Here is a 25362-nt window from a genome sequence, read left to right as displayed (position 1 = left end):
GCCTCATTTGCAGGAACCCTGATGTATCAACCTTTCCCATGGAAAATAGAAAAAGTGATCACAGGCAAGTTCTAAGTAGGCTTAGTACTATATGTCAAGAACCGCAAGGGCCGATCCTTGATTGGGTCAGTTGCTCAGAGTCAGAAACTCGTTCTTACTGTCGCTTTGCGCATAGATGCCCATATATGGATTCACAATCTATGAACCGACTAGCCGAGAGGAGTGTCCTGACTCCAAAGGAATCACCACACAAATACAATTCAAATGCTTGCCACCACGTGCGAGTCAGCGCACAACTGTAAATATATTTTAACAAACTGAGAACACCATAACTTAACCCTTAGCTGTATGTAAGGACCAGCGCCAGATCTGTCCATCTGTGCCCAATTCAAGCATACGGGTTGTAAATACAAGATACTATAGGACCCAAGGTAACGTTTTCAGAGGAGTAAATACGATTGTGTATGTTCAGGAACAGGTCATCAACGTAAAATGATTTTTTTAACGTTTTAATAACAAAAATGCATTACACACATTTACATACACCAATTGACATATAAACACAAAGCATAAAATAAAAGGGAGAACCGTAAAAGTTCTACTTAGCTGAATGCAGTCCGTGGGATATTTCCTCAGATAAAGTCCAGTTCAAATGCAGGCATTGATATCAGAAAGTCCTTGAAACAAAGCATATTAGGAAAGTCCATGTGCTTTGGCCTCCTGGAGAGCACATGTGGGTGGAAGATCCTAGTTGATGGAATTTTGGAGACTAAAATGGTCGCCGATGGACCAGACTTTTATCAAATCTGACTTAGTGGGCCGGCTTATCTGACAAGTAGGTGTGTTTATCTCCTGCGGAGCATGGGAGGCAGGATTTCTGTACAAGCCTGAAATTACACAATTTACCAATAACCTGCGCCATTTCTGTCTGGATTGGCGCACAGCGAATCTGAGGGCAGATTTGTAACCTGCGGCCGATGTGTAGGCAAAAGACACCAAATAGCAGTGAGGCAACGTGCGCTCAGCAAACGCCGAATAACTCGATTTCCATACCCACAAGGCTGTTATAACTTGGACAATCGATTAGGTTGATTTTTAGGAACCGGAAAATATATTTGTCTTCTGTCTTTGACAACCACATCTTGGATTATTAATAAAGGAAGTTTGTCTATTGTCTGTCCACAGTATTGAGAGGGAAAATCTGAGGGTTTTTTAGAGAGAGCCAAAAGGACTTCTCTTTATCTGCTGTCTGCTGTACAGGCCAGCATTTGGTCATAGCACCTATGTGTGAATAGCTAGTAAGGAAGTGGATGGGTGAGGGGTTTGCTTTCATTCAGTGTGGGTGATGGGGAAGAGAAAAAAAATGAACTTCTCGTATGTTTAAAATGAGAATGACAGTAATGGTGCTGGACCATACGAAAATCGTTGACAATTGCGCACGACTTTCCGTATGGTTCATGACACTACATGTGCCCATATTTATCTCTTCATGTCATTTCACATCAGGGACTTTAAAGAGACTCTGTAACAAAATTTTCATCCTTATTTTTTCTATCCTATAAGTTCCTATACCTGTTCTAATGTGCTCTGTCTGACTGCAGCCTTTCCTATTTGCACAGTGGCTTTATTATCTCTGTTATATGATCCAATCTTCTCTCCTCTGTCGGGCTCAGACTGGAATGTGTGGAATGTGCTGTGCTGCTTGTGATTGGCTAGAAGCTATACACACCCTCTCCAGGCCCCCTGCACACTCTGTATGACTCACACACTCAGCTCTTCTCAGCGTATCACTTGCTAGGTCTTTTGTTTGTAAACACTGGATAAAAATGGCAATTACAAGCCAGGATTGCAGCAGGGAGTGGCAGAAACAGCACAGAGGGGCCCAGGAGAACATAATGAATAGAATGGTATGCTTTTTATTATAAGAATTTTAGAGTACAGATTCTCTTTAATGGTTTACAAACCAATACACTGAGTAGCATGAAACAGTCCTCGGAATGCTGTGTAATTATAATTCCTTAAACACACACAAAAAAAAAATGACAAAGAGTATTAGAACACTTTTCAACAAGACATTCCCCACACTCAGCACAAGTGTCTGATTAGCGGTGACTTTTCTCATACTCAGCACATGAGTAGGGCTATTCACCAGTGTGAGTTCTCTCATGTGTGACAAAGTGTAATTTACACCCAAACCATTTCCCACACTCAGCACGTGAAACTAGAGCTTGTTGCAGTACGAGTTCTCTCATGTGAAACACATTTTGAATTATGCACAAAACTGTTCTCACACTCAGCACATGACTAGCGCTTCTCACCAGTGTGAGATATCCAATGTTTAACAAGGCTTGATTTACATGTAAAACATTTCCCACACTCAGCACATGAATAGGGCCTTCTCACCAGTGTGAGATCTCTCGTGTCTGACAAGCTGTGACCTACGTCCAAAACATTTCCCACACTCACCACATGAATGAGACTTCTCACCAGTGTGAGATCTCTCATGATTAACAAGATGTGATTTCTGTGCAAAACATTTCCCACATTCAGTACATGAATAGGGTTTCTCACCAGTGTGAGATCTCTCATGTTTAATAAGGTTTGAATTGCTCCCAAAACATTTCCCACACGAAGTACAGGAATAGGGCTTCTCACCAGTGTGAGATCTCCCATGTGCGAGAAGATGTGATTTCCGCCCAAAACATTTCCCACACTCAGCACATGAATAGGGCTTCTCACCAGTGTGAGATCTCTCATGCAAGACAAGGTTTGATTTACTCCCAAAACATTTCCCACACTCAGCACATGAATAGGGCTTCTCACCAGTGTGAGATCTCTCATGTCTAACAAGATGTGATTTCCGATCAAAACATTTCCCACATGTGGAACAGGAATAAGACCCTCCAGCAGGGGGAGAGCTGTGCTGGGTATGAGGCCCTTCGGGGTTAGACAGGGGAGGGAAGTCTGGGGGAATATTTGGGGTCACCAGGATATCTGCAGGAGACTCTTGTCCAGTGACATTATCATCCGTTGTACAGTCTGTGGATACAGAGAGACGAGTCTCTGAGAGGTTCCTGATGCCGGGACTCCGCCCTGCAAATAGAGAAACATCATCACTTCCTGTTAGAGAATTCAGAGGAGAGGAGCAATTATCATTAGGGATGGTCAGTGAGCTGCTGATAATTGTTGAGTTGATGCAAAGTATATGCAGATTAGAAATGGACCAAATGCAGCAGCTGCATAACTTTACATATAATTAGCTTAACATTTGCACCATCTCTAACCTATTTGCATATTACTGAGCATCACTAGTTATCAGCCTGACAGAGAACTGCAGAAGGTTGTGCTCATTACTGGCGGCCAATCACATGACTATAAATTCATCTTACACGCTAATTTTATGTAGCTTGGAATTCAGCCAATGAAACATTTCCTGACCAATGTGATTATTTGCATACAATTTGCATTATATTTGCATATAAGTCAGAGTTATTTGCATCTCAGTGACCCTCCCTGCAGCTAAAGCATTGGCCATACATTGAGAAGCATTAAGTTGTAGAGCTTGATGAGACAATGGAAGCAATGTGTTACTCCTGTGACAACAGACCTATATGTACTTATAGCAAGAAATCTGTGTTATGTGTGTGAGCGATGTGGCGTCACTTACACATTCTTATTACCGCTGTATCCTCATCTGAGAGATAAGATGTTCATCACCTTATAAAATATACAGAGACAAAGGGAGCCCAGATTGTGGAGTATTAATGCTGAGCTGGTGATTTGTGGAGTGTGAAGGGAAACTCACAAAATAAGGCTGCTATTTAGGGCACCAGCCATATAGGCATGTGGAGGAATCAGTCTGCACTCGGCTCCCCAGGGCTTCCTCTAGGTCTTGGTCACACTCCTGATAAAGCTATAGTTGGTGGGAGAGGCCTGGTGGCCCAAGCTGGAGCCCGAGCCCTCCTGGTGAGGAGGTGACAATGCAAAGGGGGGGAAGAGGCACCTGGAGCTGATACAATTATATAAACCAATAAAATGAAGACAGGGGAGGTGGCTTACCTCCAGGGTGACACAATCAGGGAGACTGAAACAAGTTACTTATGTAATTTGTTATCAACTATATTCTAAACTATATCATATAATGCTTATATTTATATGATATATTAGCTGAAGACCCAACATTGGACAAATAAGTATGAAGAATGGAAGCGGTTTAAATTTGCCCATTAAAATAAAATCTGATTGGCTATTTTTGGCTCCGCCCCTCCTCATAATTTGAACACCAGCAATCCAATGACCGACTGTAGCAGGTTTGAGGCCTCTGCCATTAACAGTTAGCATGAAATAATGAGAATAGACCTCCTCAAATAATTCTATGGCTAGTAAGCCAGAAGTATGTACAACCGATAGCCAATCGTGATATATATCAATCTTTATTGGATATAGTATAACATGGGATGCATTAAAATCTAAAAACAAGGCGTGGCCCCAAGGATCTCCGCATATATAATTATTAAAAATTGTCAATTAATATACCACACACCAGCCAGGAAAATGCAAATGGTTACAACCATGAAAATGTCAAAAAATAGTAACGGTAAAGGTTGGTGGATGTGATGTACACTATAAGTACTGTAGATCGTAAATGACAGCAACAATTAACCAATCCCCTTTATTAAACAGAAGTATAAATTACACCAATCAAAGCAAATATATACTGTTCTTGTGGCAGCCGTAATTGGTGTATGTGATGTAAACTATAGATACAGTAGATGAAATATATGGCAGCGTCACTTTAAAACGGATCCGAGATGAAAAACTAACAATAACAAGTAACTTGTCTATATATCTTATCTAAAGTTTAGATAGTTTACACAGCAAATGTAGCGGCAAACAGCTTCAACAGTATATGATTATTTCTTCCTGTGATACAATGAGGGCAGCCATATTCTGTTTGTCACATTACACACAGGCAAGCTGATCTTCATCTCTAGCCCTCAGCCTGTAAAAATGTCACTCCTCCTCCCTCCTCCCCTCTGCAATCTCTGGCTAGTAACACCTCCCGCCTATACTGAGCTCCCATAGATTCATGAATAATGATTGGCAATATAAATGGCAGAAAACAGCATTTCAAAGTGCTAAGGGCCCTGAGCCACTAAGGCAGTTGCGCGCAGTTGTGTCCGCTTTTCAGAAACACATCAATGTTAAAAATGCTGAAAAGTGGACACAACTTGCGTACAACCTCGTTAGTGGACTCAGGCCCTTAGTGCATAAGTTACCGTTATCACATATATGTGTAAACATGGACTGCAATACAGCAGAGGAGCCGACTAATCAATCCAAACCAAGAAACAGAAAACCCCACAGCCACCAATGGGAGCCGTGGGGTAGTAATAGGGGTTGCAGAGGTCTCCACCGCACTGGGGCCCTTGGGCTAGAGGGGGCCTGTAGGCCCTTCCCTCAATCGCAGTATTAGCTCTTTATTGGTCTATGAATGCTTTGAATGATAATAATCAATAACAAGCTGTTCCCCATCCCCTTCTTCCTCCTCTGACACTGGGGTTGTCTTTGGCAGGTTTTGATGTGCCGAATCAATTGTTATGTATACAGTGCTTGGGGGGCCCAATGTAAAACTCGCACCGGGGCCCATAGCTCCTTAGCTACACCACTGAATGGCAGAGAGAAACACACCAGGTGAATAGGAGAAAGACAAAGAAACCCACAGCACTGTGTCAGAGCAATGTGGGCAGTGTGGCGAGCGGTGTGACCCAACGGACACCCTCCAAGACATCCAATTACCATCTGGGTAAGCTCCTCTATTTATTCCTCTCCAACCTGCAGTTTGCTCTCACCTCCCACATGCACTATATCTGTTCAATGCAACAAAGCAGTCACCGTATTCTTAAAGTCAGATATACATACTGTATCTGATTGTGACTGTATATATGATGTGTACACAGGAATCGCTTATATATACTAAATAACATCTATGCTGTAAGAATAAAGCCTGATGTGTAGCCGTGTCACTAATAGAGATGGTCAATCAGATGCAAATAATTCTGTGTTGATGCTGGTTTATGCAAATTTATGCACTCCCTTTGCTCATGAAATCATGTGATATGTTGTTAAAATTGGGTTTGGCGGCTACAAATTCAGTTATACCGTAAGGCTGAAATACTTCAGCTTCATACTCAGTAGTAAAACTATAGCGCTATATATTAACAACCACCCTAAGTTACTCAAGTTATGCAAAGAAATTTTAAAGGGAGCAGATCGTCTTTGCTTCAACCCCCTGGGAAGTGTAGATATTGTCAAAATGCTAATTCTCCCTAATGGTGCCCATACATGGTACAATTTTTTCATTTTTTTGATTAAATATTTTAGTCCGATTATTCCGTTAGATCGAATATAAAGATTTTTCCAACATGTCCCATTGGATTTTTATTGAAAAAACAAGATAATTGTTCATTTTTCATGATCGAAAAAAAGATTCTTTTCAACTTTCATTCGATTCAATCGTGTTGGTTGAATAAAATGTGAAAATGTATCCTTTTTATTTTACAGTGTATGGGCACCATGAGATATTATATGTGCTCCAATGCCTCCCATTAGCTCTCCCCAGCCGATGGTGCAAAGAAAGGAGAGTTATCTATCAGAAATGCATCTGGGCCGGGAATAAACTAACTATGGGACTAAATATACGTTATGGATAAGGGAGAAAGAACATGGCGGGGAGAGTTCTCAGATATCCTAGCCTATTATAAAAGCATCCATCTATAAAGGGTGGTGTACTGAGGGGGGGGGGGGGGTAGATGTTAGGAACACATGATGGGTTTCCACAGAAAAAGTGGAAGCAAACTTCAGCTTAATATGTACAAGTATACACACAGTGATGGATGTGGTCATCCACTCATCATTACACCTACACTTAGGACACTTTATGAACTGGTGAGGAAGAGGAATAGGGAACCAGGCACTTCTCCCCTGACCACACTAAAAGAGGACATGGAAGTTTCTCCAGCCAGTCAGAAAACTTGGTTCATAGCTAATGGATTAAGCCCAAAAACAAGTCTGCTAGATGTAAGAGGAGAGCCGAACCTAGGAATGAAGGGCATACTTAAGGGGGACAATAACATACTCCCAAGGGGTAGAGTTCAGTATAACCGTTTTTCGGGTTCCTGTAGAGGAAAGGCCTCGGAATCAGATCTCAGCTAAACCCGGTTGAGAAATGGATCTTCTCCTGGAAAAGACCACCAAAACTATTGTCCTTAGACTATAATATAATATATATGTAGCAGCATGATTGACAAACCCACCCCTTAGCAGAGGAAGTGGGAGCCAGACCTGCGGGGTGCCCTGGCTGGGAAGAGATAAATGGCACAAGATAACATTTGGAAATACCCTAATAGAAAAATACAATTGGGTCAATATAAAACCGTGGCCCGATGGTACCCTGCCCCGGCCAGGATGGCAACATTCTCCAGGGACAGGAGAGAGACATGTTGGAGGTGCTGTAAATCATATGTGGTGGGGCTGCCCATTGGTGAGCAGATTTTGTCAGGAGATGAAGGGCTTCTGGATGAGTTGCATGCAGGAGGAGATACTTATTTCTCCAATGGAGGCAATCTTTGGACTGGTGGAGGATGAGGAGAAAATACACTTAAAGAGAAACCGTAACCAAGAAGTGAACTTCATCCCAATCAGTAGCTGATACCCCCTTTCCCATGAGAAATCTATTCCTTTTCTCAAACAGACCATCACCCTCTACTATGACCAGTCTGTGTACAGTAATGTATAGTAACCATTACCAGCTTATTACAGGCCGGTAACACTAAGTCACCCCTACTGTGACCAATCTGTGTACAGTAATGTACAGTGACCATTATCAGCTTATTACAGGCCGGTAACACTAAGTCACCCCTACTGTGACCAATCTGTGTACAGTAATGTACAGTGACCATTACCAGCTTATTACAGGCCGGTAACACTAAGTCCCCCCTACTGTAACCAATCTGTGTACAGTAATGTATAGTAACCATTACCAGCTTATTACAGGCCGGTAGCACTAAGTCACCCCTACTGTGACCAATCTGTGTACAGTAATGTACAGTGACCATTATCAGCTTATTACAGGCCGGTAACACTAAGTCACCCCTACTGTGACCAATCTGTGTACAGTAATGTATAGTAACCATTACCAGCTTATTACAGGCCGGTAGCACTAAGTCACCCCTACTGTGACCAATCTGTGTACAGCAATGTACAGAGACCATTATCAGCTTATTACAGGCTAGTAACACTAAGTCACCCCTACTGTGACCAATCTGTGTACAGTAATGTACAGTGACCATTATCAGCTTATTACAGGCCGGTAACACTAAGTCACCCCTACTGTGACCAATCTGTGTACAGTAATGTACAGGGACCATTATCAGCTTATTACAGGCCGGTAACACTAAGTCGCCCCTACTGTGACCAATCTGTGTACAGTAATGTACAGTGACCATTATCAGCTTATTACAGGCCGGTAACACTAAGTCACCCCTACTGTGACCAATCTGTGTACAGTAATGTACAGTGACCATTATCAGCTTATTACAGGCCGGTAACACTAAGTCACCCCTACTGTGACCAATCTGTGTACAGTAATGTACAGTGACCATTATCAGCTTATTACAGGCCGGTAACACTAAGTCACCCCTACTGTGACCAATCTGTGTACAGTAATGTACAGTGACCATTATCAGCTTATTACAGGCCGGTAACACTAAGTCACCCCTACTGTGACCAATCTGTGTACAGTAAAGTACAGTGACCATTATCAGCTTATTACAGGCCGGTAACACTAAAGCTGGCCATACACTGGCCCGATTTGCCACCGTTTCGACAGCAGATTCGATCACTGGGATCGAATCTGCTGCCAATCGTTCGCGCTAAACGCACCCGCCGATCCGATTTCCTCCCGAAATCGGATCGGTCTGTCAATCGCGCCGTGCGGGAAATTACCGTCGATCGCCCGCTGATAGGGAGCGCGTCGCTAGCGGTGGCCGATCCGATACAGGTATACATTACCTGACGCTGGCTCAAGGGCATCTTCTCCGCGCTGCACCGCTCTGTTCCTGCTTCCATCCCAGCGTACATTAACTTCCTGTGTCACTCCAGTGACCAGGAAGTTCAAATAGAGGGCGCTCTATTTGAACTTCCTGGTCACGGAGTGACACAGTGTACGCTGGGGTGTGGTGCGGTGCAGCGCGGAGAAGAGGACCCGGAGCCAGCTTCAGGTAATGTATACGGGGGGACAGGCGGCAGGAGCAGCTGAACAGATTGTGATCGGTTTCAGGACGAAATCGATTCACAATCTGTTTGCACTAAAGGCAGCCATACGATCCCTCTCTGATCAGATTCGATCAGATAGAGATCTGTCAGTTGGTCGATCTAATGGCAAATCGACCAGTGTATGGCTACCTTAAGTCTCCCCCTACTGTGACTAATCTGTGTACAGTATTGTACAGTGACCATTATCAGCTTATTACAGGCCAATAACACTAAGTCCCCCCTACTGTGACCAATCTGTGGACATTAATGTACAGTGACCATTATCAGCCGATTACATGGCAGGAACACTAAGTAACCCCTACTGTGACCAATCTGTGTACAGTAATGTACAGTGACCATTATCAGCTTATTAGGGGCCAGTAACACAAAGTCACCCTTACTGTGACCAATCTGTGAACAGTAATGTACAGTGACTATTATCAGCTTATTACATGGCAGGAACACTAAGTAACCCCTATTGTGGCCAATCTGTGTACAGTAATGTACAGGGACCATTAGCAGCCTATTACATGGCAGGAACACTAAGTTACCCCTACTGTGACCAATCTGTGTACAGTAATGTACAGTGACCATTATCCGCTTATTACAGGCAAGTAACACTAAGTCCCCCCTACTGTGACCAATCTGTGTTCAGTAATGTACAGTGACCATTATCAGCTTATTACAGGCCGGTAACACTAAGTCACCCCTACTGTGACCAATCTGTGTACAGTAATGTACAGGGACCATTAGCAGCCTATTACATGGCAGGAACACTAAGTAACCCCTACTGTGGCCAATCTGTGTACAGGAATGTACAGGGACCATTAGCAGCCTATTACATGGCAGGAACACTAAGTAACCCCTACTGTGACCAATCTGTGTACAGTAATGTACAGTGACCATTATCCGCTTATTACAGGCCAGTAACACTCAGTCCTCCCTACTGTGACCAATCTGTGTTCAGTAATGTACAGTGACCATTGTCAGCTTATTACAGACCAGTAACACTAAGTCACCCTCTACTGTGACCAATCTGTGTACAGTAATGTGCAGTGTCCTTTATCAGCTTATTACAGGCCAGTAACACTAAGTCACCCTCTACTGTGACGAATCTGTGTACAGTAATGTACAGTGACCATTATCACCTTATTACAGGCTGGTAACACTAAGTCACCCCTACTGTGACCAATCTGTGTACAGTAATGTACAGTGGCCATTATCAGCTTACTACAGGCCAGTAACACTAAGTCACCCCTACTGTGACAAATCTATGTACAGTAACGTACAGTGACCATTATCAGCTTATTACAGGCCAGTAACACTAAGTCACCCCTACTGTGACCAATCTGCGTACAGTAATGTACAGTGACCATTATCAGCTTATTACAGGCCAGTAACACTAAGTCACCCCTACTCTGACCAATCTGTGTACAGTAATGTGCAGTGTCCATTATCAGCTTATTACAGGCCAGTAACACTAAGTCACCCTCTACTGTGACCAATCTGTGTACAGTAATGTACAGTCACCATTATCAGCTTATTACAGGCTGGTAACACTAAGTCACCCCTACTGTGACCAATCTGTGTACAGTAATGTGCAGTGTCCTTTATCAGCTTATTACAGGCCAGTAACACTAAGTCACCCCTACTGTGACCAATCTGCGTACAGTAATGTACAGTGACCATTATCAGCTTATTACAGGCCGGTAACACTAAGTTACCCCTACTGTGACCAATCTGTGTACAGTAATGTGCAGTGTCCATTATCAGCTTATTACAGGCCAGTAACACTAAGTCACCCTCTACTGTGACCAATGGGTGTGCAGTAATGTGCAGTGACCATTATCAGCTTATTACAGGCCAGTAACACTAAATCACTCCTACTGTGACCAATCTGTGTACAGTAATGTACAGTCACCATTATCAGCTTATTACAGGCTGGTAACACTAAGTCACCCCTACTGTGACCAATCTGTGTACAGTAATGTGCAGTGTCCTTTATCAGCTTATTACAGGCCAGTAACACTAAGTCACCCTCTACTGTGACCAATCTGTGTACAGTAATGTACAGTGACCATTATCAGCTTACTACAGGCCAGTAACAATAAGTCTCCCCTACTGTGACCAATCTGTGTACAGTAATGTACAATGACCATTATCAGCTTATTACAGGCCGGTAACAGTAAGTCACCACTACTGTGACCAATCTGTATACAGTAATGTACAGTGACTATTATCAGCTTATTACAGGCCAGTAACACTAAGTCACCCCTACTATGACCAATGTACAGTAATGTACAGTGACCATTACCAGCTTATTACAGGCCAGTAACACTAAGTCACCCCTACTGTGACCAATCTGTGTACAGTAATGTACAGTGACCATTATCAGCTTATTACAGGCTGGTAACACTAAGTCACCCCTACTGTGACCAATCTGTGTACAGTAATGTAAAGTGACCATTATCAGCTTATTACAGGCCGGTAACACTAAAGCTTCATACACACACTCAACAAAAGTCTTTTAAATACACAATTATCAAACAACGTGAAGAAGTGGGACAACTTTTGTCAAGTAAAATATTACTGATAAGAGGCGACCGACGACTGATAAGACGCAGCTGAAGTCAATCCACCTGCTGTGACCAATCTGGGTACAGTGAAGCCCATATACACAATCAGCAGCCGTCTTTTATGCAGCAAAATTGTCAAACAACTTTTGTTGTGAAAGAAGTTGAAACAATTAAAAAAAAAGTATTTTACTATTTTTCAAGATAAGACTGATAAGAAGTCAACCCAACTGTTAGATTGCCTTCTTATCAATCTTATCAGCTTTTTTAACAATAGCAAAACACTTTTTTTAGTTGTTTTAAGTTGTTTGACAATAAGTTGTTTGACAATTGTGCTGCATAAAAGACTGCTTAAAGAGACAACATTTTCCTCCTTATTTCTTCTATCCTATACGTTCCTATACCTGTTCTAATGTGCTCTGTCTAACTGCAACCTATCCTAGTTGCTGTATTATCTCTGTTATATGATCTAATCTTCTCTCCTCTGTCGGCTCTGTCGGGCTGAGGCAGTCAAGCTGGAATGTGCTGTGCTGCTTGGGATTAGATATAAGCTATACACACCCTCTCCAGGCCCCCTGCACACACTGTATGACTCACACACTGAGCTCCTCTCAGCCTATCACTTGCTATGTCTTTTGTTTGTAAACACTGCATAAAAATGGCAATTACAAGCCAGGATTGCAGCAGGGAGTGGCAGAAACAGCACAGAGGGGCCCATGAGAACATAATGAATAGAATGGTATGCTTTTTATTGTAAGAATTTTAGAGTGCAGATTCTATTTAATGTACAGTGGCCATTATCAGCTTATTACAGGCCTGTAGCCCTATATGTGACAAAACAGAACAGAGACCTCCAAAGCAATCAGTGTGTCTGTACTGTTATTGTTAGTAAGCTGTCACAAAATGGAATCAGTAAAGATAGTTTTAGATGACAACATGCATACATAGCATAACCCCTAATATGGCCAGTCTGTGAGCAGTGACACTGTCATAATAACTAAAGATATTCAGTATTTAATGTTGATTACTCACCTGTTCTACCCTCTATAAGAACATCTTCCTCTTTACTTGTCCTCATCATGTCACCCTCCTCCACAGACTGCTGATCACTCCTCACATATGTATCATCTTCTTCTTTCTTAATTGTCCCCATCATGTCACCCTCCTCCATAGGCTGCTGATCACGCCTCACATATGTCTCTTCTTCTTCCTTCTTAATTGTCCCCATCATGTCTCCCTTCTCCACAGACTGCTGATCACTCCTCACATATGTCTCTTCTTCTTCCTTCTTAATTGTCCCCATCATGTCACCCTCCTCCATAGACTGCTGATCACTCCTCACATATGTATCTTCTTCTTCCTTCTTAATTGTCCCCATCATGTCACCCTCCTCCACAGACTGCTGATCACTCCTCACATACTTCTCTTCTTCTTCTTCCTCTTTAATGGTCCCCATCATGTCACCCTTCTCTGCAGACTGATCACTCCTCACATATGTATCTTCTTCTTCCTTCTTAATTGTCCCCATCATGTCTCCCTCCTCCATAGACTGCTGATCACTCCTCACATATGTATCATCTTCTTCCTTCTTAATTGTCCCCATCATGTCTCCCTCCTCCACAGACTGCTGATCACTCCTCACATACTTCTCTTCTTCTTCTTCCTCTTTAATTGTCCTCATCATGTCACCCTCCTCCACACACTGCTGATCACTCCTCACATACAGCTCTTCTTCTTCCTCTTTAATTGTCCTCATGTCACCCTCCTCCATAGACTGCTGATCACTCCTCACATACGTCTCTTCTTCTTCCTCTTTATGTGTCCCCATCATGTCACCCTCCTCCATAGACTGCTGATCACTCCTCACATAGGTCTCTTCTTCTTCCTCTTTAATGGTCCCCATCATGTCACCCTCCTCCATAGACTGCTGATCACTCCTCACATACGTCTCTTCTTCTTCCTTCTTAATTGTCCCCATCATGTCACCCTCCTCCATAGACTGCTGATCACTCCTCACATAGGTCTCTTCTTCCTCTTTATATGTCCTCATCATGTCACCCTCCTCCACACACTGCTGATCACTCCTCACATACGTCTCTTCTTCCTCTTTAATTGTCCTCATCGTGTCACCTTCCTCCATAGACTGCTGATCACTCCTCACATATGTCTCTTCTTCTTCCTCTTTAATTGTCCTCATTATGTCACCCTCCTCCATAGACTGCTGATCACTCCTCACAAAAGACTCTTCTTCTTCCTGTTTAATTGTACTCATCATGTCACCCTTCTCTATAGACTGCTGATCACTCCTCACATTCTTGCTCTTTGAGCTTAGATCTCAGTTCTGAAAAAGATAACAGATTATAGCTGTAAGATATTAGCATTAATAAACAGAACACAGAAAATAACATAATTTGCTAGGGGGTGATAATATCCCATAAGCTGTGGTCTCCTGCACATTCAGTACCACAGTCCTCTCCTCCAGTGTGTCTTGCTCATCATCTGGTGCTTCTCTCCTCCTCTCCATGCACACATTCCTGGGAGGTTACAGCAGTGCCGGCAGCGGTAGATGGATGAGGATGTGAGGAGAGAACAGCTGGAGACAGAGGGAGATAGGAGCAGAGGCCTGCAGCTAATTAGCTATAAATTATCATTACTTATGGCTCTGACACCTGATGTACTAGGCAGATATCCTGACCATACCTGAGCCCACCTGTCCCTCACCTACTAACCCCAAACCCTCCAAGTGCCGTAGCAACAAACCTCCCAGCTGGGGCAGTGCCAATACCAGGACCAAAGCAGCAGAGGCCACCCAACCCCTCTCCAGCTGCAGCCTCCACCTGTCTGTCCTATCAGCCACGCCCCTTGTTACCTGGCTCCACCCCCTAGGTGTGCCCCAGCAGCCATTATCTCTGTGCAGACTCCACCCTCTCCCACTGCGGGACATAAACCTCCTGTGACTGCAGTAATAAACACAGATAATAACAGGTGTATTTAGCTGCATTATTTATAGCATAAGAAGTAAAAGAAATCCAGAGATAAAGTAATACAGAGAGTGTGCATATGTGTGAGGCAAAAGCTGGAGGTGGTAGCTGCTCCACGAGGAACTTATGGGCTCAGTATTCCATGGCATACAAAAACAGCCAGTCACAGCTCCACACTGACCTCCTCTGTAACAAAGTATGCCCACCCCGATCTCTGCTCTGCCCAATATAAAACATGTCCATCCCGACCTCTGCCCTGCCCAATATATAACAAGTATGTCCACCCCGACCTGTGCTCTGCCCAATATATAACAAGTATGTCCACCCTGACCTCTTCTCTGCCCAATATATAACAAGTATGACCACCCCGACCTCTGCTCTGCCCGATATATACCAAGTATGTCCCCCCCCCCCCCCCCCGACCTCTGCTCTGCCCAATATATAACAAGTATGTCAACCCCGACCTGTGCTCTGCCCAATATATAACATGTATGTCCACCCCGACCTCTGCGCTGCCCAATATACAACAAGTATGTCCACCCCGACCTCTGCTCTGCCCAATATATAACAAGTATGTCCACCCCGACCTGTGCTCTGCCCAATATATAACATGTATGTCCACCCCGACCTCTGCGCTGCCCAATATAAAACAAGTATGTCCACCCCGACCTCTGCTCTGCCCAATATATAACAAGTATGTCCACCCCGACCTCTGCTCTGCCCAATATATAACAAGTATGTCCACCCCGACCTGTGCTCTGCCCAATATATAACATGTATGTCCAACCCGACCTCTGCGCTGCCCAATATACAACAAGTATGTCCACCCCGACCTCTGCTCTGCCCAATATATAACAAGTATGTCCACCCCGACCTGTGCTCTGCCCAATATATAACATGTATGTCCACCCCGACCTCTGCGCTGCCCAATATACAACAAGTATGTTCACCCCGACCTCTGCTCTGCCCAATATATAACAAGTATGTCCACCCCGACCTCTGCTCTGCCCAATATATAACAAGTATGTCCACCCCGACCTGTGCTCTGCCCAATATATAACATGTATGTCCACCCCGACCTCTGCTCTGCCCAATATATAACAAGTGTGTCCACCCCGACCTCTGCTCTGCCCAATATATAACAAGTATGTCCACCCCGACCTCTGCTCTGCCCAATATATAACAAGTATGTCCACCCCGACCTGTGCTCTGCCCAATATATAACATGTATGTCCACCCCGACCTCTGCTCTGCCCAATATATAACAAGTGTGTCCACCCCGACCTCTGCTCTGCCCAATATATAACAAGTATGTCCACCCCGACCTCTGCTCTGCCCAATATATAACAAGTATGTCCACCCCGACCTCTGCTCTGCCCAATATATAACAAGTATGTCCACCCCGACCTGTGCTCTGCCCAATATATAACATGTATGTCCACCCCGACCTCTGCGCTGCCCAATATACAACAAGTATGTCCACCCCGACCTCTGCTCTGCCCAATATATAACAAGTATGTCCACTCCGACCTCTGCTCTGCCCAATATATAACAAGTATGCCCACCCCGACCTCTGCTCTGCCCAATATATAACAAGTTTGTCCACCCCGACCTCTGCCCTGCCCAATATATAACAAGTATGACCCCCCCCGACCTCTGCTCAATATATAACAAGTATGTCCACCCCGACCTCTGCTCTGCCCAATATATAACAAGTATGTCCACCCCGACCTCTGCTCTGCCCAATATATAACAAGTATTTCCACCCCAACCTCTGCTCTGCCCAATATATAACAAGTATGCTCACCCCAACCTCTGCTCTGCCCAATATATAACAAGTATGCCCACCCCAACCTCTGCCCTGCCCAATATATAACAAGTATGTCCACCCCGACCTCTGCTCAATATATAACAAGTATGTCCACCCTTACCTCCGCTCTGCCCAATATATAACAAGTATATCCACCCGACCTCTGCTCTGCCCAATATATAACAAGTATGTCCACCCCAAGCTCTGCTCTGGCCAATATATAACAAGTATGTCCACCCTGACCTCTGCTCTGCCCAATATATAACAAGTATGTCCATCCCGAGCTCTGCTCTGCCCAATATATAACAAGTATGTCCACCCTGACCTCTGCTCTGCCCAATATATAACAAGTATGTCCCCCCCCCCCCCCCCCCGACCTCTGCTCTGCTCAATATATAACAAGTATGTCCACCCCCGGCTTCTACTCTGCCCAATATATAACAAGTATGTCCACCCCAACCTCTGCACTGCCCAATATATAACAAGCATGTCCACCCCGACCTCTGCTCTGCCTAATATATAACAAGTATTTCCACCCCGACCTCTGCTCTGCCCAATATATAACAAGCATGTCCACCCCGACCTCTGCTCTGCCCAATATATAACAAGCATGTCCACCCGACCTCTGCTCTGCCCAATATATAACAAGTGTGTCCACCCCGACCTCTGCGCTGCCCAATATATAACAAGTGTGTCCACCCCGACCTCTGCTCTGCCCAATATATAACAAGTATGTCCACCCCAAGCTCTGCTCTGGCCAATATATAACAAGTATGTCCACCCCGACCTCTGCTCTGCCCAATATATAACAAGTATGTCCACCCGACCTCTGCTCTGCCCAATATATAACAAGTATGTCCACCCCGAGCTCTGCTCTGGCCAATATATAACAAGTATGTCCACCCCGACCTCTGCCCAATATATAACAAGTATGTCCACCCCGACCTCTGCTCTGCCCAATATATAACAAGTATGACCACCCTGACCTCTGCTCTGCCCAATATATAACAAGTATGCCCACCCCGACCTCTGCTCTGCCCAATATATAACAAGTATGTCCACCCCGAGCTCTGCTCTGCCCAATATATAACAAGAGTCACACAATCACCTCTTCCAGTCGTGTCTCCTCTCCACCGCTTGCAAAGTGTCGTACCGCTATTACATCAATTCCAGTCTAAATTACATTTCTTCCTTTCTTTGGCTTTGTTACTTCCTGTCTGTTTTTCTTTTTTTCTTCCTATTTGTGCGTTCCACCTGGGAGAGGTGAGATCGCCATCTTGTGGTGCATTGGCTAAATGCAGCCTTTGTTTATGGAATCACCTGCACTCTGCCATCTAAAATTATTCTTATCAATATTGTTGTTGTTGCTATTATTAATTATTATTATGCAGATTGGAAATGTAGAGCTGCTATTAGAATTCCATATATACACACACACGCATACACATACTTACACATGTGCACGAACAGGCATAGTCCATAGTTTCCAACTGTCCCTCTTTCTTCCTTATTTGTCCCTCTTTCAGGACTCATGTACAGATTCATGTAAATACATGTACTTTTTTTTTTGTATTTAATTGACTAACTTTATTCCCATCCTTTAAATTGATTTATTTCTTATTTTCAAATGTTCCCCTTTTAAGGGAAAATGAATCAGGATAGAAAGGACCAGTGTGATTCGAATTTTAAAATAACAGATTTTCCTTAAGAAATCTCTACTGTATGCATGACTAGGGTGTGTCAGGGGCGTCATCACGGGTGTGGCAGGGGCGTGGCTTAAGTGTCCCTCTTCATCATCTTATAAAGTTGGGGGTTACTGCACACATAGACACGCATGCACACATACAGTATATCCCAGGCACAGATCTGTGAATCAGTATGGACAAGCAGAATGAAAGAGAAGGTGAGAACAATATTACATAAAGCTAAACATTTGATGCTGATACAATTGCCACCAGATCACATCAAGACCATCCTAGGCAATCTCTGCTTATCTGGGAAGGAAGCACTCAAAGCTGTATTCCTCATTAAAGGACAACTGAAGTAAGGAGGATGTGAAGGATGCCATACTTATTTCCTATTAAACAATATCAGTTGCCCGGCAGCCCTGCTGATCTATTTGGCTGCATTAGTCTCTGAATTACACCAAAAACAAGCATGCAGCTAATCTTAACAATAATGTCAGAAACACCTGATCCGCTGCATGCTTGTTCAGGGTTTATGGCTGAAAGTGTGTAAACAATGCATGTGCTGCTATTACTGTGACTGACTTTCCTTGTTCCAAGCACATTTTTTGGCAACATGTTATAAAATTACTAAAATAGAACAACGCACTGAGGAAAATTACATATTTATCACCAGTCACTATTTCTCAGGAATGTGGAACGCAATAAAAAGAAAAGTCACTAATCTTTGTGCTACACCATAAATATAATAATATCGCGCTACAAGCTCACAGTCCCAACATGAATGCAGCAGATACAAAAGAAACACCAAGAGCCTCATATAGTGTAGTATGGAGATTAGACCTGTCCCCACTCAGGATTAAGAAGTCGCTCTCTGTAGATCGGAAATAAATGGGTATATTACCCCTCCACCAGGGGTGGACACAACACTTGTAGATAGAGAACAGAGGCGCCAACAGGATAAAATAAACTACATTTTTTAAAGTATGCTCGGTAGGCAGTGGTGGACTTACCTCCTAGAAGCAGACACAAATATTGTCAATTTTGAAAAGACACAAATTGAATGTATACTCCCCAAAAAATTGCAACGCATTGCGCAGGTATAACCTGCTTCATCAGGGAATAGACAGGGGTATAAACAGTAAGTTGTCTGATGAAGCAGATTATACGTGCGAAACGCGTTGCAACTTTTTTGGTTGTATACAATAAATTTGTGTATTTTCAAAATTGACAGTATTTGTGTCTGTTTCTAGTCCACCACTGCCTCCCGAGCATTTTTGAAAAATGTTAGTTTATTTTATCCTGTTCTAGCCTCTGTTGTCTATCTACAAATGAAAGCAGCAAAGTTCAATTAATCAATCAACGAACGGATATGCTCTGTCTAGGGACACCAAGAGCAGACACTTCAAAAAGAGAAACAAAGTGGCGTAGAGTAGTACTGTAGAATATTCAGACACCCTTATCCGCCTGTGATATAACACACTCCACCAATGATTCCACAAAGCAGCAAGTGAGTGACAGGCACCCCCCACACTCACCCAGGCATCCTTTAAGGCAGTGATCTGCAAACTTGGCCCTCCAGCTGTTAAGGAACTATAAGTCCCACAATGCAGTGTGGGAGTCTGACAGCCACAGTCATGATTCATAAAAGCAAATGCATTGTGGGACTTGTAGTTCCTTAACCTCCTTGCTCAGCTCGGGGTAACCCGCCGCGCAGGATTGCTCTGGCCCTGCTGGGCCAATTTACATAATTTTTTTAAAATCATGCAGCAAGCAATTTGCTTGCTGCGTGTCAACTGCAATCGCCGCCGCTCACCGCCGATTCGCCGCTGCTCACCGCCGATTCGCCGCTACCCGCCGCGTTAGTGGCCTTCCCCCCCCCCCCCCGCCGAGACCCCGTGCGCAGCCTGGCCAATCAGTGCCAGGCAGCGCTGAGAGGTGGATCGGGACTCCCGCTGACGTCACGACGTCATCGCGATCGTCGCCCTGGCGACGGGGGAAGCCCTTAAGGAAATCCCGTTCAGAACGGGATTTCCTTATGGGTGAGTGCGCCGGCGGCGATCGGAGGGGTGGGAGGGACGCCACAGGGAGGGGGGCATCATGTAGCTAGCGCTAGGCTAGCTACATGATACAAAAAAAAATGCCAAAAATGTAGACCGGCAAGTAGGTTGACAGCTGGAGAGCCAAGTTTGCAGATCACTGCTCTAAGGCAAGAGGTATATGTATTGCTTTGGTGGTAGATAGCATCAATAGGCAGCCAGATCGTTCCAAACTTCAATCAGCAGTGCATAGGTAAGCAGAGTCCTCCTCAGACCTCATGTCAGCCATACACTAGGACTCAAAAACAGCATTCATAGTGAAGTACCATTTATTAAAAGGTTTAAAGCAAGTATTGCACTTACAAATTGCCAGAGGTAGCAAACATGTAGTACACAGGTGTTCCCGGGACACCGCTACCACAGCATGGGAGAGGAAGGAGATTGAGGCTGCGGGGATCGGCAGCGGAAAGTGAGATGTAACTACTATGCCTGCTCCCGTGCCGCTGCAGGGCACCTACCTAACCTTCACTGTGGGCACCTAGCTTTCTAAACTATACTGGGGGAACCTATCTATCTAATCTATACTGGGGGAACCTACCTATCTAACCTATATGGGGCACCTACCTATCTAACCAATACTGGGGGAACCTACCTATCTAGCCTATACTGCGGGCACCTACCTATCTAACCTATACTGGGGGAATCTACCTATCTAACCTATACTGGGGGAACCTACCTATCTAACCTATACTGGGGAACCTACCTATCTAACCTATACTGGGGGAACCTACCTATCTAACCTATACTGGGGGAACCTACCTATCTAACCTATACTGGGGAACCTACACATCTAACCTATACTGGGGAACCTACACATCTAACCTATACTGGGGGAACCTAGCTATCTAACCTATACTGGGGGAACCTACCTATCTAACCTATACTGGAGGAACCTACCTATCTAACCTATACTGGGGGAACCTATCTATTGAACCTATACTGCAGGCACCTACCTATCTAACCTATACTGTGGGCACCTACCTATCTAACCTATACTGGGGGAACCTACCTATCTAAACTATACTGGGGGAACCTACTTATCTAACCCATACTGGGGGCAACCGTACTGGCTACCTATATTGGAGGCACCTATGCCTCCGCTGTGCAAGTGGGTGTGGCTTTCAGGTGTACGGGACCTAGGCCTGAACGATTTTAGGAAAAGATAGAATTGCACGATTTTTGTCAGAAATTGTGATTTCGATTCTGTAGACGATTTTTGCTATACAACGATGGATCAGTTCGCTCTGACCATCCAGTCGCTCTCTACCTGACGGGGGACAGTCTGCGACAACTACTATAACTGCGGTCCCCTCTCTGTCTGTCCCATGTGTGCTGCCTGGATGGGGGGTGACAGTGACTGACACTGAAAACGTCACCTCCCTGCTGCTGCTGGCTGGACAGCTTCTAGCAATCACACAGCTATTACACTCATCTCCCCTGAGCACTGATAGGGTACATGGGGAGTTGTTACTGCTGTCATGTCACACAGTACTGAGCAGTGTATAGATAGGAAGTCAGCTAGATATATGCAGAGGAATATATACTCATATTGCCCTACCTCTTCATATATCTAGCTGACTTCCTATCTATACACTGCTCAGTACTGTGTGACATGACAGCAGTGACTCCCCATGTAACTTATCAGTGCTCAGGGGAGATGAGTGTAATAGCTGTGTGATTGCTAGAAGCTGTCCGGGCAGCAGCAGCAGGAAGGTGACGTTTTCAGTGTCAGAGTCACTATCACCCCCCAGGCAGACAGCTCACACGGGACAGGCAGAGAGGGAGCCAGTAATAGTAGTTGTCGCAGACTGTCCCCCGTCAGGTAGAGAGAGCGGACAGAAGTTAATTGCTGTGTTAATGGCTCTCCCGGGCAGCGCGTCTCCGATTCTTTTCATCTTCCGGTGGTAGGGGCGGGACCAGCCCTACTTCCCTGTCTGCCCCATTCACCAGCCTGGCTCTCCCCCGGAGAGGGAGGGGGCATGGTCCGATTTGTTAACCCCTTACTGGCCTCCTCTCCAGCATTTACAGGGGAAGGTCTCTGTTTTACACATGGAGAGCGGCAGAGAAAACCGCAGCAAAACCGAAGCTCTGACGATCTCAAGATCGTCTTAACCTTGATCACGATTTTCGGTTTAAAACCGAAAATCGTTCAGCCCTAACGGCACCCCATAATTTCCTATTGCCTGGGGGCCCCATGAGTTATCAGTCCGCCCTTGCCGCCAGCACAGGTGCACCTCAAGGCTGTTTCCACTGCTGTTCTCCCTGTATATGAATAACTGCAGATCCATGGCAGACTCTGTTAAGGTCATCACGTTTGTCGGCCTTGTCACCAAGGATAACATCTAGGAGTACTGTCAGCAAGTGGAGAGAATTTGCCACTGGTGTAAGGAGTTCATGCTGGTGCTCAATAATGAAAAAAACAATAAGCTGATTGTTGACTTCAGGAAGTCCGCTCCCATCCCACCTCCAATCTACATCGATGGCTCTGAGGTGGTCACATCCCTTGGGACAGACGCAGGGGGAAAGGAACGTTTCTGCAGCCTGTGGATTCTATCAATAGATAGTTCAATATCTGGAATTGCCGGTAAAATCGATTTGACTTCGAGTTGTCACATATGGCTTCAGCTCATCAGGACTGATTTGTTCTGAGATTCCCCTAAACTTCAGATTGTTTCTCCTGCACCCGTCTTCTAAATCAGCAGATTTGTTTCCTAGCCAAGTGATCTCATCAGAATGATTATTGGCTGAATCAACCATCTTATCTAATTCTCTTGCTAAAACAACCAATTTTCTTTCATTGCCATCTACTCTATTGCCTCAGGGCTGGTGCACACCAAGAGCGCTTCTAAACACTTTTTAAAATGCTTGCACTTTGAAAAGCGTTTGACTAAAGTATCTGAATGGGATGGAGCATACCAGAGCAATGAGCTTTTTTTCCCAAACGCAAACGCACTGAGGGCGATTCAGCCTCAATGTTAAATATAGAAAAGTGGAAAATCGCTCTGAAAAAGCGCTAGAACAGAGCGATTTTCCAGGCATTTTTGTTACAGAAGCTGTTCAGTTACAGCTCTACTGTAACAAAAAATAAAAAACGCTACACCAAAATGCACTGAAAATCACTAGGCATGCTTAGTAAATCGCTAGGCACATGCCTAGAATAGTCTTAAAAATCACTTCAGTGTTTGCGATGATGTTAGCACTTTTTGGTGTGCACTGGCCTTATGTCCTGTATTTCAGATTGGAGCTGTTTCTGTATGCTAGACATCACAGCTATAAGGGAAAGTCTGAATGACTGCAGAATGTCTTTTATATACAGCTGAGAAGCTGTTTGATCTGTGGCAGGGAAGGAGTCGGCTCTGTCTCTGACACAGGTGCCCTGGGTTCGAATCTTGGCTCTGCCTGTACAGAAAGTCAGCACCTATTCAGTAGGAGACCATAGGCAATACTCCCTAACACTGCTACTGCCTATAGAGCGCGTCCTAGTGGCTGCAGCTCTGGCACTTTGAGTCCGCCAGGAGAAAAGCACGATATTCATGTTCTGTGTAAGTGGAGCAGGAGAGCTCTGCAGAGTCGCTGTGATCCTGAGTCCTGATCGCCAGGGGTGCTCGGATGTAATTCATGATCACGGATTAGTCGTGTATCACGACCATTTTTCCGCTATCTGCCTCCGATATTCGATTCTGTGGACACATTTTCAATCACTAAAATCCGCTTCGGCAGACCGTGAATGCGTAAATTTGATTATTAGCTACATGTCTGGCAGGGTTCATGGAGGTGTCAGGAAAGGGAGTTCCATTGCCTCCGCCCCTTCTGGGACTGCTCCATGGCCAGGGAGAGGAAGCCCAGCTGTACGGGGTCGTGGTGCATCAGAAAGGGCAGCACAGCCTGGGCCGAATCAGCCTACGCCGTTATCCCAATACTTTAACCTCCTTGCCAGGTTATCCCGAGCTCAGCTCGGGGTAACCTGCGTAGGAGGATTTCTCATGCCCCGCTGGGCCGATTTTCACAATTATTTTTACTGCACGCAGCTAGCACTTTGCTAGATGCTTGCATATCCCGATCGCCGCCGCTCACCGCTGCCCGCCGCGCCGCCCCCCCCCCCCCTCCAGACCTCTTGCGCAGCCTGGCCAATCAGTGCCAGGCAGCTCTGAGGGGTGGATCGGTATTCCCTCTGACGTCCCGACGTCCATGACATCGGTGACGTCTTCCCGCCCCGCCGCCATGGCGACAGGGGAAGCCCTGCAGGAAATCCCAATCTGAACAGGAAATAGGTAGGGGGATGCCGCTTGTCAGTGGCTATCATGTAGCAAGCCCTGGGCTTGCTACATGATTTAAAAAAAAAATTAAAAAGTGCTTCGCCGCCCCCTTGCCATCAGAATTGGAACGGCAAGGGGGATAAACTTTCTGGTCCCCGTGTGGTGGTTGAGCAGATGGAACCTGACGTATTGATGGACATCATGACTGCATCCCAGACCTCTACGGTGAGCAGCACTCAAAGCAGCAGCAGCCAACACCCCACGCTTGCTGTGACATCCATCCCAGCAGCCAGTGGTCAGCAGTCCTCCGAGAACGAGAGCATTCTGTCCCTCAGTCCGGCATCTGGGAACATACTGATGAATGAAGCTCAGGAACTACTGGAGACTGATGTGGAGGAGATTGTTCATGGGCCAGCATCACAACTGTTATTGGACGATGTCAATGAAGAGGGGTCTGTGTCTGGGGATGTAGGGGCGGAAGAGGAGATGGGGGAGTCAGAAGAAGAGCTTTATCCTGATGATGATGATGAGGTTGTGGACCGTCCGTATGTGCAGCCCGAGTCAGTGAAAGAAAGCTCGGAGCAGGATGCTGAGTCACCTAGGCAAGGATATCGCCATATATCAGGTAGGTGCAGGTGCAGCA

General features: G+C 45.0%; 1 protein-coding gene across 1 annotated transcript in view; it reads right to left on the bottom strand.

The window, feature by feature from the left end:
- Nucleotides 1-17865, bottom strand: part of LOC137537215 (uncharacterized) — an 82118-nt gene extending 64253 nt beyond the window's left edge. Inside the window, exons 1-3 of the mRNA XM_068259317.1 lie at nucleotides 17788-17865; nucleotides 12921-14229; nucleotides 2385-3093 (exon numbers count right to left, since the gene is read on the bottom strand). Coding sequence (XP_068115418.1) covers nucleotides 2385-3093; nucleotides 12921-14163 — 1952 coding nt within the window. The 5' untranslated portion in view covers nucleotides 14164-14229; nucleotides 17788-17865. The remainder of the gene's footprint in view (nucleotides 1-2384; nucleotides 3094-12920; nucleotides 14230-17787) is intronic.
- Between the last annotated feature and the right edge of the window lie 7497 nt (nucleotides 17866-25362).

The sequence above is a fragment of the Hyperolius riggenbachi genome, chromosome 10 (assembly GCF_040937935.1).
Source record: "Hyperolius riggenbachi isolate aHypRig1 chromosome 10, aHypRig1.pri, whole genome shotgun sequence".
Lineage (NCBI taxonomy): Eukaryota > Metazoa > Chordata > Amphibia > Anura > Hyperoliidae > Hyperolius > Hyperolius riggenbachi.
Note: the sequence above shows the minus strand (reverse complement) of the source record. Positions and strands in the feature narration are given on the sequence as shown.